General features: G+C 39.5%; 1 protein-coding gene across 1 annotated transcript; it reads right to left on the reverse strand.

Annotated features, from left to right (window-relative positions):
- Positions 1-489: 489 nt before the first annotated feature.
- On the reverse strand, positions 490-16,452 carry lhx6 (LIM homeobox 6). Its single transcript, XM_034709894.1, has 9 exons — positions 16,108-16,452; positions 15,141-15,212; positions 14,752-14,934; positions 12,897-13,018; positions 3,248-3,468; positions 2,788-2,888; positions 2,594-2,689; positions 2,207-2,381; positions 490-2,088 (listed from the first exon to the last, which is right to left on the reverse strand). The coding sequence occupies exons 1-9, from the start codon at positions 16,183-16,185 to the stop codon at positions 2,009-2,011; spliced, it is 1,128 nt and encodes a 375-aa protein (XP_034565785.1). The 5' UTR covers positions 16,186-16,452; the 3' UTR covers positions 490-2,008.
- Positions 16,453-17,028: the final 576 nt, after the last annotated feature.

The following is a 17,028-nucleotide window of genomic DNA, read 5'->3' on the forward strand; positions in this document are numbered from 1 at the left end:
TCAACATCTAATTATTATAGACTGTGGCTCTCAAATTCTTTTAAACCTCCAGTTTAAAGTCAAAAATTATATGAATCAGATTTAAACCAGAAATCTTTCCATGCACCCTCCCTGCCTTATGGCATCTACACCTCCAGGACAAGATACACAAAAAACATTGACAAAAGTACAAGAGCAAACACAATCAACCGCAACTAAGAATTATATTTTTCAAGAAGCAATGAGACAGTAAAACACTGTGTATAAGTGAAAAGAAACATATAGAAGATATTGCTACATTGTTTGCATTGTTTTATTTTCGCATTTTGCCATTTGAAAACTTCTTGCCTAACTTAAACTTTGTCCCTATTTTTCAGTTTGTGTCACTCATGTTGAAAATTAGAGTTAGTATTTGTAATTATCCTCAGAAATGATCCAAAACCACAAAAATATCACTTTCTATTTTATTGCATTTTAGTACACAAAACATTTATGATGTACAGCCTATCAAATAAAATTTTTGTTTCATTTCATTCAAAGTTTTTTTTTTAACAAACAAAACCATTTCAGAAGGGAAAAGTGCTTTACAGGGATTAACCATCTCAATAAATACAAGGACATTGAGGTCTTGATGGATCCTGTTCTTCACACAATGGCCATGGCACTAAAATACAGATAAACACTCTCTACCCCTGCCAGAACACACATACACACACACACACACACACACACACACACACACACACACACACACACACACACACACACACACACACACACACACACACACACACACACACACACTGAAAAACTCACACATGTACAACCCCAGTCTGTTTGATATTGTACCAATACACCAACACTCAAATTTTTCTGCTGGCATAAGGGACACGCGCACACACACACACACACACACACACACACACACACACACACACACACACAAGCGCACACACACGCAAACACACAGGGGGCTGAACAAACAACCGTAGAAATTATAAATTAGTGACAATACAATTATTTGGAGATATGAAAATATGTAACTTTTAACATTTGGGATTTTGAAAGAAATGACTAGAAGACACATCTCAGACTTCCCTCTATTTGTATGAGTTAAGCGGGATTGTGGCCGCTTCAAACCTATTAACAGCTGCCTCTAATGGTACAGCATTTATATAATGATACAAATGCTATGGCATTGTGCCCTTCCTTCATCACAAACCAAATGCTTTTTGAGGAAATAAAATGTGATTTTCTCCCAAATAGCGGATTCAAAAGCCCAGTAATCGTTTTTTAATAATCAGAGAAATGTAAAATATTCACAAAGTAAGAATTTCAGCCTGGACTTTTAATTTCATAAACAGCTAAATTTGATATTTCTAATGGAAAAGATAAGGCACACAATATTTTCATTCTCTTACAAAAATTTTTAAACTCATTTAAGTGGACCAAGAGTGTATCTGGGAATTTTAAGATGTAATTCAGTCACTACGTCATTCCTAAAGAGAGTATTTCAACAGTCAACATATTTCATTTACATGTAGGTTTCCTTCATGGTTGCTCAGAGAGAAAAGAGGGCGGAGTCTTACCTCTAATGCGGCCTACTGTGTGCCTGGCACAGTGACAGTTCCTCTTATAATTTCCCCCTCTTTGTCTTCAGTATCAGTCATTTAAAACTCCCTCCACCTTCAAGTTGGAGGATCTATGAGTAGAATGGAGGATGCTGTACATGTGATGCAAAACGAGTCCTCAAGGTAGTGTAAAATACAGTCAGAGAGTTCCTGCTAGTGGCAGCTTCATTCTCATTTTTGATAGAGTGGCTGCAGGATGGATATTCCTGTCCTCAGAAGGAGAGAGAAAAAAAACAGAAGGAATGGATGTATCTTGTTTTTTCCAAGTCTTTTGCTGTTTCCAAATAGTCTGTGCTCCTGTAAGATGTGTCTTTTTGTCAAGCTGACTCCCGTGTGACCTCTGAGGCAGGTCCAAGATCCAGAAACTTAGGGGTCTTCAGGGTCAAAGTAGTGAAGTGCTAGCGGCTGAGGGGGAGCTGGGACAGCGACATGGCCTGGTGAGGGAGACCCTGAGAGGTCAGCACAGAGAACGGATGACCTAGAGAGCAAATGAAAAACATGTAGGAAGGTTCAAATACAAGAAAAATGTATAATCTGGTTTTCAATAATAATAATGAAATAACTGTCTGTTTTAATACACAAAAAACAGAACTCACTGTCGATGTACCCGTGCAGAGCTACCATGCGTGCCCGCTCAGGGCTGCCAAAGGGGGAGTAATGCAGCTCATCAGGCAAAGATGAGGGGATCCTGGACTGAGGATGACCCTGGGGGGGCCCACCGTGCTGGGGCGTGTGCTTTTTGTGTCTTGCTCTGCAGTTTTGAAACCATACCTATGAAGACGTAACGTAACCAGACATCATGTAGCTATTGTCTTAAAAAAGAACAACTTTACAATACATTACAAATCCAACTTGACAGACAAAATCTCAAAAAGTACTGTAGGTGTGCATATTGGAATATTTCACTATTGTGCCCTTGAGCTATGATTGTCCTTAACATTAGAAAGCATTCGTTGCAACTTTGTGGACTTGTGTGTACAGACCTGAATAACTCTCCTGCTGAGGCCCGTCATGTCGGCTAGTTTCTGTAATGTCTGGGCGTCTGGATTGTTGTCCTGGGCAAACTGAGCCTGCATGATCTGCATGTTGTGTTGAAACATAAGCAAAAAATGAAATGAAGCGAAATGCTGAAATTTTATTAGTAGTATTAGAAACTTTTTTTTTGCTTATGTCTGACCTGTAGCTGTTCTGCAGTGAAGGATGTCCGTGCCCTTTTAGCCGGTTTAGGTTGACTGTCTTGTTCTGTAGGGACTGCTCCTTCTAATGTGATACCATTGCCTGAGAGAAAAGATGGACCCATGAGATGACAAAAAAATCCAAACAATGTATTTAAACCTGTACAACTGAGATATGTATTATTGTTCCCTCAGTTTGAAGGTTAAGCTCTTTCGACATGATCCGGTGAGACACTTTCTAGCATCCGTCAGAATCAAGTAAAAATCATAAGAAAACAGGCATGACATTTTAAACTATCAATAACATTTTTTTAAATGATACCAGAAGTGGTTAATTATACAATGGGGTTTTTTTCAGTTGCACCATAAAAAAAAATAAAAAAAAATAAAATCCAACAAACTTTTGAGCAAGCATCTGGACATGTGAGCTGTTGCAGAAAATTGGTCAGCTCCAACACTCACCACTCTCTGCAGCTCGTTTGAGGTTCTCCACCATGGTATCATAGTGGATCCTACACAGAACCTTGTCCTCCACCAAGCCAAACTCCTCTCCGGTCGACAACTGCCTCTTACACGAGTAGCATGCAAAACATGCTAAGTGGTATGCATTTCCTCTGGCACGCCGCACCCAGTCACTGGCATATATCTGCCGCCCACAGCGGGCACACTTAGTACCAAACCTACTGTGAGGGAGAGAAAAGAGAACAGAGAAAAGCAGAAGAGGGGAAATGAATTAGGGATTAGTGATGAGTTGACGGGGAAAATATTTTAAATGTTATCACAAGGTCATTTCCAGATAGTGTACTGAATTAAATAGACATCCTTTCCTTAAGGAATAACTCAAGAGAGCAAAAGTCAAAATAAATATTTTAAAATTTGTAGTTTTGGCAGAACTCAAAGAGTTTAAGGCAGAAACCTTAGAGGAGGATATGGCCCTCAGAAAAAGACTCCTGGCTGCGGCTGCAAGCTGAGCTTTGAATGCAAACAAACCAACACCTGCAATTTCCTGGCTGATGCATGAAGGCCCTGACATATGCACACGCTCACACACAAACACCAACACATACACACACAGGGGAACACACATATAAACCAGGGTTGTTTTACACAGGGTGGAAGACGAAGAAAGACTTGCATGACATCACTCGAGAGCTCCCCGCTGTAACTGATAGCAACAGTGAGGTCAGACTGCATATAAACCTAAACCACCTGACTTACTGTTCTGAATGAAGGGGGGTGAAGGGCACGAATGGGACAATGAAAGATAAATGTTCAGATAGAGTGCATGCATTTCTTAAGCCAGCAAATACATTAAGACAATAAGTCAAAATGAATGTCTGGAATAAACATGATCGGGTCATTTGTAATATTCAAATGGGACTGTGAACAGAATGAGACAAATACCAGGGTGAAAGAGAACGAGGTCAAAGTAAAGACCATGCCATGGATTGAATAACAACCATAACATTCATATTAACACAAGTGTGTGAGGCTAGTGTTCTTCTATTCTCCTTTCACAAATAGTATGTTGGGCTCTCAGAACATATTTTGATGTTCTTACCTCTAAAAATGTGTGTTAAAAAAAGTAAGCTGATAAGCAACTTCAAAAAGCTGGCCATTATCATCTCTGTGAATTCTTTTTAAACAAATATAATGAATGCAATTTGCAAGGCCCATTTTCAGCTGTGGATTGATTCACATTTGATGCTGTGGGGAGTGTTAAAAAAAAGTGCACAAAGCTGAGGCTGGTGTTGTGATTTATATAATTACTGTCAAGCAAGTCCACGAAAAAGACAAAAAATAATAGTCCAAAAATCCCTCATATGTTTTGACTACGCCTCCAAGTCTGCAGCACTCATTTAATTAGTTAAAATATGTTGTTAATTAATGTTCTCATTACAAAAAAAACTGTCACCCTCAAAGAGCTGAACACTGTAATTTTTCAAAAATCTCATAAAGACTGTACTAAATAATGCAATACAAGGGCTTTATTATTATTATTTATCTGCAGAAAAATGAAAATGTAATGTATCTACAACAACAGGATAAACATATTTCAAATTTTAGTTTCTGTTAAGTGATCCAAAATTCTAAATAACATTAGTCCCACTGGAATCCCCCACCAAGTCTTTGACAACTGGACTAATTCCAATGTTTAAATGGGACAGTCTTATATTTGGATGAAATTAATACTTTTATTAAAAAACAAAAAAAATCTACTTGAATTAATTGGCAGAGGGAGCAAGCTACGTAGGGGTGAAAAGAACACACCACATTTTTTATTTTATTAGCATTTTGAAAAATAAGAAGTATATTAAAAATATGCAGTTTAACTGACAAAAGCTTCTCTCAGCAGCTGGCACTTTAAACAAGTGAAATATTACACAAACTTCCTATATGACGCCAGAATGAAAAGAGATTAAGCCCCTCATTTAAATGGGTGTAATGGGTATTAAACACTTTAGGTTAGAGAAGGTTATGGTTAGGTTAAGAGCCATTGTCAAGGCCAGCAGCTGCCAAATCTTGAGAGGGAGGATTTGTAAGGAGCCTGGGAAAAAGTGCTGCCTCAGGGGTAAAACTGAATAACAGCAAATTGTATGGTCTATTTTTTTACTCAAATTGGAAACATTTCCATATTGATGGGATTATTCTGCATAACAGGCACTGACAGAAACCTCTAGAGCTTATGTGACTCAACATTTCTGACAGTTGTACTAACACATGTAGCTACCCGCACAAGAAAAGCACAGCATCAAAAACATGGGCCTAATTCAAAGAGCAGTCAGTAGTTGAAAGGTAAAGGAGGCAAGAGCTGGTGAGGGCAGGATAAAAAGAGCAGACATGGAGAGAGGAAGTAAATGGCTGGGGGAAATAGCAAAGTAAAGAGCGTGGATGGCAGAGAGAGCAGAGGGACGGAGAGCACGAGGGCTGCCAAGTGAGTGGGTTTGGCAGTGCATCAGTGCTCTCAAGACCACTCTATCTGGGATGAAAGCATACTATATCCCTGACATCCCACAAACTCGTAGCGCTCTTCATGTATATGAGCTTGTTGAGCAGAAGACTCATTTTCCTGTGGGTAATATGGTGGAGAATATTCGGTGGGCATCAATAAAAATGGCTACTGTTTGAGGATCTGTCTCCTTCTACATCTGCTTTTCCATGTAATTTACCATATTCACACGGCAACCCATTTATGTTGTCACGCTCAGGGTGGTAGGCTCCAATGCTCTTGTAATGTTGTACTGGTGTGTCCTACACTGTGTAAATGTAGGGTATCTGTAAATATGTACAGTTTCACTGCTTTTAGATGGATAGAGGACTACAAAAACAGGGATGGCAAAAATCTGGAGGGAAAGCCACCATTTTTCAAGCCAAAACAACACATTTGATTACTCATGCCTTAGTGTTAGCTTTAGCCACTTAATGATAAAGAGAGGAGACTAGAGTATCCCTGAAAGCTGCCAATAGGTTGACAGCTATATTTACAGTGTTTTAGCACTAAACAATACAATATGAAAAGTGTGTTTATCTAGCTAACGCAATGTAAAAGATATGGATGGATAATGAAAATCTGGAGGGACATGTGTCCTTTTTTTCAGCTAAACGTATTTGGTAACTTATTCCTTACGGTTAGATAATAATTAACATTAACTTTAGCCACTTTCTACTTGATACAGAGACTAGACTCAAACATTACTGTTTGCTACCAACGAGCTGACAGCTAATTTCATAATTTTTAAGCATTACATACTATAATAACAAAAAGTGCATCCTTTGCTGACACCATGTAGGAGATAGAGATGGATTTTCTGAAAATATGGCTAATTTTTAAAGTCAAAACGACATGTTTGATCAGCCATTCCCTGCAGTGAGTGATCTTCATTAGCTTATCGTACTGCTAACCCCCTCAAAGCTGAGTGCTAATGTTACTGTTTAGTAGAATTTAACAATGCAAAAAAGGAAAAGGGGAATTCTTTGCTAACGTCACCCAACCACCTTATTGCTAAAGGAATTTTAGCAAACACATGCTTGAATACTTCTGTAGCTGTTGTTTAACATTGCTGATCAGTCAAAAAGCAACGAAATGATAAGATACCCTACAACTTTAAAATTGAAACAAAGCAATAGGCAGGGTGACCATATACATTCCAGTTTGACCAGGACCGTCTGGGTTTCAACCAACCAAAAAACCAAAACTATGCACCATGCTTGCAACACTGAATTGTCTTTGTCTTTGTCAGTCATTGTTGTTGCCACAGAAGTTGCTGTTTGAACCAACAGAAAAGCATTTTTAATGCACCACAAGTCAAAGATCAATGATGATTTATCCATACGTGTCAATCAATCTCAAAATATGGCTGTTGCTAAGATAGCGCAGCTTATCATACAGACAGGACCTGCTGTGAAACATCAGACAGGCTCGCAGATCATGCCAAAACGGAAGTTAGCAATTTCCAAAGATCTCCAGGAGAGTTTCTCTATTTGAAAAGTGTCCGGCAAAAAATATGTGTTGTTTTGCACACACTGCAAGTTTCCTTTTTTCAGCCGCACACAGTAATGAGCAAACAAAGTTGATGGTACAGGCTTGAAGTTAAGGTGCACTGATGAAAAATCTAGTTGTACTGTGAGCTCATATACGTGGGTTTGGAATAAAATTAAAGTATTCCGGTTTGGAGGTTTGAAAATATGGTCAACCTTTTCAAACAACATTTTATTGGCCCTCAAAGAAGGGCTTTTGCATTTCACCTTGCCTGTTACTCCTCACAACAAACAAATTCATTTCAGCCGTAGAGTGATGACATAAAGTGGGGTCTAAGTTTTTGTAATAACCATGAAATAAAATTAGCTGGCAAAGCACTTTAAGAGGGCTTATGCTGTCATAGATATGTGCAACTTAAGCATAAAAAACCCTCTTATAACCCAATAAAGCCAATCCGGGGACAAATCGTCTCCTTGACTTACTGTTCTGTGTGTAAGTATCATTTCAGATTGTTATGGAGAATTCCAGCCTGTTTCTACAGTAAAGAGGAAAACATTGTGGAACGTTGCAACTAATCTAGCATGACAGCTTGTCAGTTTCATGCTCCGAGACAGAACCCAGAAAAGCTGCAAATCATCCCTTGTTTTAACCCCCTCCTGCTCCTCCATCTTCATCTCCTCCTACCCCTCCCTCCCACTTTCTCTCCTTCCCGATAGATTTTTTGTATTTCACATTGTCTCTGTACCAAGAACCTGGTGTTTGTTTTGGAGCTATATCAATCATCATGGCCTCCTGTGTCAGTCAAGAAAGGGGAAACCTGCACCGCAAAACTCCCTCTTTGGCCTATACCTCTGATATTTGCTACCTTTCTTTCGTCTAATCTTAAATCTTTTTTGCAGCAATTCACCTGCTGCTCAAAGAGGAGCTTTCGGGTACATGTTTTTTTGATTATTTCTGTTACACATTGAGACTACCCTAGCCTCTACATTAGATTTACCCAAAGAATGCTTGCATGACTGTGTAGTTTAAGGACATGAGGTCCATGTGTGGCATTCTTATGGGAAACTAAGAGGGGGAGATTGATCTAGATACTTTAAGAGACAACTTCTTTTACAGATCAGGACTCATCATTGACCGTACACAAAATACATCATCATATTTTTAATTCAATGGTCTCTGGGACTTTGGAAACCAGTCTTCATTTAAATGTGTAGCATTGTGTGACAGATGTCGTATTATAATTTCGCTTCATTCAGTTCTTGATAAAACTCAATCACTCTTTGTACTCTCTCTTGTCTCTGTTGCTATGGAGATCTAATCAGCGTACCAGAGGTGGTTTGATGAATAATTATTATTACAACTGTACAATACACACATATCCCCAGATACACGTTCACATGCACACATCTCACCCACAAAGTTCCCTACATACACTGACTCTGGTTACACTGTCAGTATCCCAGGGTGCCTCTGATTAACACAGCAATGCAACTTCCTGTGTGGCCTGCAGCTCACGAATGAGGATGATGTTTCTGCAGAGCAAGGTGAGGGAGGGGTGCAAGGAGGTGAGGGGGGTCAGGGAGGAGCCTGATAAAGAAATGGTTTGCGTGTGTGTGTGTGTGTGTGTGTGTGTGTGTGTGTGTGTGTGTGTGCGAGAGAGAGAGAGAGAATGTGTGTCTGCAAGCCCCTGAGGCCTAAGCTTGAGAGGCACAGCGTGGGCTCTGTCCTGCACCCCTATTCTGACATACACACACACTACCTTCCTCCCCCAACACTCACACACACACACGCACACATACATGGAGGGAAACCCAGTCTGATTTCCTGCTATTACGCCCCATTAAAGCAGCTGTCAGTCCAAAGCCAGATGAGAGGCTGACACAGATGAGGAAATATCTCCAGAGGTTTGAAACCAGCCCAGAGGATCTGGACTCACAGTGGTGTTTAGCCTTGTTTAAATCTGGCCTAAACCCAGATTACAGTTTATATTTACAGAGGTAACCTTTGTACAGGCCCCAGCCCTGCAGCAAAGCTTCACAGTTACTGCAACAGCCTCTAAATATTTTCTCCTTTTCCAGCGTGACGTCCAAGGATATCAAATATTATGATGCAAAGGCGAATTTTTCCCTCATGACTGTAACCATTTTGAGTAAAAGTTACAGTCATGGTCAACAATTTGACCTACAGCTCAGACTATCAAGTGTAATTCCTTATCAAATAACTTGTCACTCATGTTCAGAAGCCCTCCCCACACAGGTACAGTCTACCCACAAATAGGAGTGGAACTATAATGAAAGCTGTGTTTTAAGTTATTATCATTATGTTATTATCAGGCTCTTGACCTTTAAAACAACCTTTTTATCTTTTGAAGATGGTTAAGTGTTCAAATATTAAAATGTCAATTCAGTTAGAAAAAACTGTACCGTTTAAAATGTTTAATAGCACAACACAAGAGGGCTGAGGGAAAGGATCCAAAGTTTGAAGGCAACTTTAAAATGTACTCAAAGCTTCATTCCCTCTTTCATGAAACGTGCCTTCATTTTCTTGACCACTCCAATAAATGAAAAGAAATGAAAAAGAAACAGATTTAAATATACGATTGAATTGTAGCTTAGCAGGATAGCATTCATTTCATTGGATTTTGAGACAGAGATTGCAGTTATTGCTACTCTGATAAGCTAGGCTACTTAGCTTTGGCAGGCCCAGTTCAGCAAATGTAGCCCTTTAGTTTCTCCATTATTGTTGGATTCAGGCTTGGCTGGCTTCATGTAGTGTAACAGAACTCTTCTGCTGCTTTTAAATTTCATTTCTATGTATAGACCCATTGACCTCAATGGCTACACAAATTCTGCTTTAGTCAAGGCTAGCTCACAAGCTAACTCATGGCTAACACTCCTGTGTATTAGCTAAAGTGCTGTTTTCTTTTGAAATTTAAGCAATTTCTGGACTAAAAAAATGAAATGCAGAAAAATATGTATCAAAAGTCTGTCAAAATATTCTCTTCTGCATTTAATCTTTGGGTGAGTTAATAGGCAAACTCACTGATACAATGAAACTATGACAGCTGCAAGAGCAGGACTGTAGAGCTTTTGGGGATTGCAATTTTTTTCATGTATGAATTATATATTCATACATGAATACATATATATATATATATATATATATAGAAATATATAGACCAAAGATTTCAGCTGCAGTATTTAAAAATAGGATCTTGCGCCAGACTGTTAAACTTCTAAGAGCTGCATGTGTATATTGTCGTTGGTACACAGTCATCCTTAATACATGGCAAAGACTCCTCATCCTAAAGGGTTGGTGTGAACACATTAACCTCTTCCATATTTAGGTATGCTTTTCATTCACAGCCACTCTATCTCCCATGATCACAGTGCAGGATTCTTTTATGAGAACAGTATATTTGACCAAGTGACAACTACATTATACTACTCATTACCATTTTCTAATACTCTGACATATTTTGAATCCACTCTGCATGATTATTGGCGGCACATAGTCCTGGGAGTAGAATTGAGGGCGAGAGGGGTGAATGGTGAAGAAGTATTTAAATGGAGACGGGTCAGGTAAAATATTATTATGATGTGGCCGAGCAAACACAAATCTCCATTTTGTGAAAAAAAAATTGCTCAATGATTGGCAGCTGCTGGACATGAATAAACAAACAGAGATCTCAGCGTATGTTTATGTGTGTGTGTCACTGTGTGTACGTTCTTTTGAGTTGTAAAAGGAGGCAATGTTTGCAGAGTGTTTTAACTAATATCGGCATGTAAATCGTATTCATGTTTTCTTATTGGTGTGTATCTATGTGTGTGCACATTAAGGGTGCACATAACTGTTTAAGTGTGTTTTAAGTTTGGATAAGAGTCTCATTCAGATCAGAAACATGCTGACCAGGCACACGGGGCGGTCTAATTGCTGGTCTGGAGGCCTGAGGGTCTGGGGTGGAGGACGACTAATTGCTGGTGATTATAAACCTCAGAGCGGTGGCCTGGTCTCAGGTTTCTATCTGACACACACCAAAACTTATAGCTACAAGCACTCACATATGTGCACACACACACACACACACACACACACACACACACACACACACACACACACAAAAAAAATTGATGTGCAAAAAAGAGGCATGGGTGTCGACATTAAGTGCACCACCTTAAGGCTACGGCACAGAATTTTACTAAATACCATTGTTGGTGTGAACCCCATCTAACCTCAGATACCACACACACACGCACACGCTAACACACAAACACACAAACAGGAGTAGATGAAAAGTTACTATAAGTCACTTATAGAATCAGACAACCGTGGCTAACTCACAATGAGGTGATAGATGCAGAAGATTGCAAATCAATCACAATAATGGTTAATTTTTTAACTAAAATAAATCAATACATCTCTCTCTCTCTCTCTCTCTCTCTCTCTCTCTCTCTCTCTCTCTCTCTCTCTCTCTCAAACAGCAGTTTCATGTTTCTCAGTGTATCTGCATAAATGACTATCTTTATTTTCTTATTTAGCGCTCTTTCAGCCTTGTATTTATTCTCATTAAACTACAGATAGATAGAAAGAGCATGTGACTTGGAGTTAGAGGTTGAACAACTATATTGCTTAGATATAAACATCTAGAAGTAGCCATTTATTGCACTTGAGCCTGAAATAATAGTGTCCTTAACAATCAATTGGACAATTGTGACATGCAGTGTTTTAATTTAAGGATTACATCCCTATATTTTCAAGTTGATAGGTCAGATTAAGCTCAGTGATTTCTGGTAGGAATTAAAAATCCTCGTGGCAGAATCACTTGTCTCTGTTAGGTTTTTTCTTGGCAATAAACGCTTTGTAGTCTACAAGAAACAAACAAAGTTGCAAAACTGGGCCTATCATTGAACAGCTGAACGATGTTCCTCTCAATGTTATAAAGCACGCGGATAACTGCTCTAAAGTGTTAGTCCCCTTTTTAAAATTAAAAAAATAGTATCAAGTTGTGGCCATAATATTAGCAGGTCCAGGGTATAACACGGTTAATATTAAAATGCATCGACAAAACGTCAATGCGTAAAATCCGAGTCTATCTGTATAATAATCTGCGCGCTGGTTAGAAAGTCCTCCCCAAAGACATATGATCCAAAAACTGCAACAGGTCAACAGCCTTTGATAGTTTTTAATAAAGCAAATAATTTCCTTTGTTCATTTTATTTTGAATGCGAGTTTAGAGTAGCCATAACAAAACTACAGGATCTTTCAGCTCCACACTACATTTAAAGACTTTATTTTGTTACAGACTTTGAGTGTTTTTCAAAAGGTCTTTCAAGATCACATTAGGCGACCCGCATCCATCCACCCGAAAGAGCGAGTGTGTCTGTGTGTGTACAGCCTGTGTGTGTGTGTGTGTGTGTGTGTGTGTGTTGTGTTTGTTTGTGTGTGTGTGTGTTTGTTTGTGTGTGTGTGTGTGTGTGTGTGTGTGTGTGTTTGTGAGTGAGTGTGAGCGAAAGAGATGAGGGAGATATGATCGAGAAAAGGAGGGGGCTGTGTGTGTGTGTGTGTGTGTGTGTGTGTGTGTGTGTGTAGAGTATGTGGTATTTTGAAAACATGGTCATAAACTTACCCTACCTGAAATAATCCATTTTACAGAAGATCTCTTTGTTCTTGATGTAGCAGCTGCTGTGCTGACGTAGCGACGTCCTGCAGACGGAACACTCCAGACAGCGCACGTGCCAGATCAGGTTGTTCACCTGCGAAGGGGCGACAGATATGTCATCACACACATTGATGTTAAATAACTGCAGCAGGGACTCAAAACGAGCGCTCCTGCTGTGTTATTTATTGACGTCAATAAGCGGTGCACAGTGAGGCCTGTGCGTCCATGTACGTGAATATATTTTGAGGGTTAGTTGCTTTAGTACACAAATATTTTTATATCATTTTGACAATTCAAATGACAATATATCTTGTTTTGTGCTCATGTATGATCTTACTTCGACTGCTTTATATGACATGAATATAATGCAGTCTTTTAGAGGGTCTTTATAAAGGTGACCATAAAGAGGTCGTTTCGTGCGTCCTGTATTCTGATATAGAAAAAGAAAAAGTTGGATCTATTTAAACACGTCGCCCAAAATGGATTAATCCATGAACCATTCATTGTAATCGGGCACTTACATTTTCTTTTCGATAATTTTTAAGAAATTATGATTACATAAAAAGAAAAGAATTGTCAGGCCTGGAAAACAACAGTGCTATCAGTAAAAAAAATTTTTTAAAAATGGTACAATAACTGGAATCATTTCGAAGGTTTGCACACATCAAAGTATTTTCATTGACAATTTAAAACACATTTATGTAGCCTATTTAAAGATAGCTTTATTATTTATAAGAGTTATGAGAGCTGTCTTATGTAATAGAAAGTTGAAAGACAGTCACTTCACACGGGTTCTGTTCTGTAGTCTGTATTTTATAAAAATCAGTTTTAACATATCACATTTCTAAAGCTGAGTTGTACAAGGCATTCACGCGACCAAGGCATTATAGCAATAATTTCAGATTAGAATGTTCTGTGTGTACATATGTCCAAATTTAAATAAAAAGTAGGGGATTTAAAAAAAAAAAAAAGGATATGGCAACTAAATATTATTAAATTATAAAATGTGCTGCACGAACATATACGCTTTCAAATAATTTAATGTATTTTATTGTTTAATACTTATATTTGAAAACCTATTAAAAGAGTAAAATGATTAGAGGAGAGGCTTTAAGGAAATATCCTTCGAGGCCTTACCGTCAACAAAAATACTGTAGGCCTATACAATTTTGTTGATGGTTTTGAAATTTTAAAAATATTGTTATACTATTCCTTCTCTATTTTTATTTAGCAAAATTTTGATTTACCTGTATTGATTAATGGTGTCCATATTTATTTAGCGATAAAACATATTTTCTTAGGTTATTTGTTCTGCAGTCAGATAATAATGATAATGGACTAATGATCCTCACACTTCCTGACAAACACGCGACAAGACAGGACGTAGATAGTGAAGCTGTAAAATGGAAAGCAAAACATCCTCGATGTGTCAGCTGACTTCAAAACACCGTATATAGCTTTATTTTCGTGAACCAACATTTTATAGTAATACAGTAAAAATTTAATTAAATTATTAAATTAGAAACTGCGTTTGAATTGTGGACCTAATAATTAAAAAACAAGTTGCGGCATTTCTGTAACTATCAGCCTACAATAAGGTCCCGTACGTTAGATCTTCGTAGATTTTTTGTCTTTCCCTGTAGTTGCACTCTGTTGTTGTTTTATGAAGTGTTAATTCAATGCTCAGCCGAATCACTACACTTACAGGACCAGGGACAACATGTCACCCGCTTCTACTCCTATTGGCAAGCTATTTGTAGGAATAAACAATATGCTTCCGGAGGAAAAGTGTTTCTGTAGTCGAAGGCAGCAAGTCCGGCCTCTCACCTTCAGCAGGTATCTGTCCAGGATCTCCTGCCCGCAGCTGGCGCACACGTTCTTCCCCGTGGAGGGCACCGAGCTGGTGGTAGAGGTCGGCGAGCACACAGAGGGAGTGGACGGGGTGCTGGGAGACGAGCGCGTGTCCTCCCGTTCCATGTTGGACCGCTGCGACTCTCCGTCCGAGTGAGACTGCAGGAGGACATGAACACAGCTCAATAACTGCAGGAATCACTGAATGCACGTGTCGCCATTTTCATGATGTGAGCTTATTTGTTGCAATGCGTGCGTAATGCACAATTGTAAAATATATATTTAGCCTGCATGAAGCTTGGCTTTATCACTGCACTGAATGATGTGGATTTATTTCAAAGCACAATAAGCAATAAAGCTCTTACCATTGGAGTGTGTTTCGAGTCCACACTGCTGCGCGAGCCTCCCGGTGTACTCTGATGCTCCGTGCAGATCACCTATAAGACAACGATCAGTAAACGGCCAGTCCTTATCACTTTCCCTGTCTCATCTTCAGCTGAGAAGTCCTCGGGACACATTTGCAGACAGCTCTCCAAGGCTACTCCTTTTTAAAGTAGTCCTGACAATAAACCCCGGTTAAAACTGTTAAAAGGGCCCCCGCAACAAAAGGCACATTTTAATGAAGCTATTTCAATTTGGATTGATTTTTCCCTTCCCCTTAACCCATGCCTCTCACAATAATAGTATTTTCTCCGCAATCCAGGACACGAGAGTGGAGGGGGGAAAAAACTACCTGTAATTACAAATAGCTCGAAACGCTGCGGATAAGAGGGACCCGGAGTGTCAATTTCAACTGTCAATCAGAGAAAGGCAACGGGTCACCCAAAGAATTGCAAATTTGATTTTTAATGGCTGTAATTAAAATCCAATTCTTCTCAGGCGAATTGGCAAGCGCTCGAGAGGGCTCGCGGACCGCAAATCACGCTATTCATAACAGGGAGGCGCGTGCCTCTTCACAGCGGCTGGCGCGTGCAGCTGATCTCAGTACACAAGCGGTGATTCTTGTGACATCACAGAGAGACAAAACAAAACTCTCACATACACACACACGACGCTTCGGGCTGAATGAACGGTGTGTGTTTGCAACAGATAATACATCTTCTACAAACGCTCAGGAAAAAAGGATAAATTAATAAATACATCGAAATGTTTCCCCAATACAGCTGCACATTGCTTCTGTATGCAGAATAGATCTAGTTTTACGTCACTGCAAAAAGTAAAATACAGTGTAAGACAAACAGAGAAGGCCCATACAGTGCGTAAGTGTGCCACCTCTCCAATTTGAACCTTTTACGCACAAAGTTGCGCACAGCCGTTTCCATATTTTTGTACCTGTTTCGTGGGAATTCCCTCGGATAGAATCTTATTGCCCTCTGAGAGAGGGGACAGAACTTCATTTTTCCAGTACATGAACCCCCGCGGTCTCACAGCGTACAGTGTCTCCAAACTCGGTGCGTTGATGCAGAAGAAGCCTCGGCGATGTCGGTTAGAACTTGTAGCATCCGTACCATGTGTAGACTCGGGTGTAACTTGTGCACAGAGATGTTTTTAACGCGGGCTCTCTGCGGACGCGTTAGTGGCGCGACTGACACTGACAAAAGCTGCAAAAGTTCTGAAGCTTTGCAGAGTCGAGGATTTGCTCGTTTCTCCACAGAGCCTCTTTTTTTTAGAACAGAAAGATTTCTTCCTTTCCTCTGTGCCCCCCTCTCTCCACTTTAGGGAAAAAGTCTGACTACAGGAAGTGAATCAGATTCAGGGGTTGGCAGTTTTTACTCCAAGGCTCCGTTGGTGCAGGAGAGAATGCAAAGTCGAGCAGAGCAGAGGACCGGAGTGACTGTGCAGAGCTGTAGTGAAAGTTTGCACGGCTCTCTGGCCTGCCTCACAGTTAAAGAAGGGGGAGGGTGAACACAGAGCTTCATATGCGTGAGAAGGGTGGACACACTTTGGAACAGTTATGACAGAAACTTAGTCAAACTCTGCCGGAGTGTGTTTGATATCTCAGGCATTTGTAGCAGCTGGCAGAAGAGAGAATACCAAAAGTGAATTATAGTTATTCATATAATTACCATTTATTTGCAACTAGAAATATACAAGAAGACCTATATAGGCTGAAACGTAATAATTAACAATCTTGCCTGGGCACATAAATAGATCTTTTCATACACGGCGTCTCCATATATTGGCTGGTTAGAGGCTTCTGTATGTTAAGGCTCATTTATGTACATAAGAAACAAACAACAGTGACTCAAAATA

The sequence above is a fragment of the Notolabrus celidotus genome, chromosome 19 (genome assembly GCF_009762535.1).
Source record: "Notolabrus celidotus isolate fNotCel1 chromosome 19, fNotCel1.pri, whole genome shotgun sequence".
NCBI lineage: Eukaryota > Metazoa > Chordata > Actinopteri > Labriformes > Labridae > Notolabrus > Notolabrus celidotus.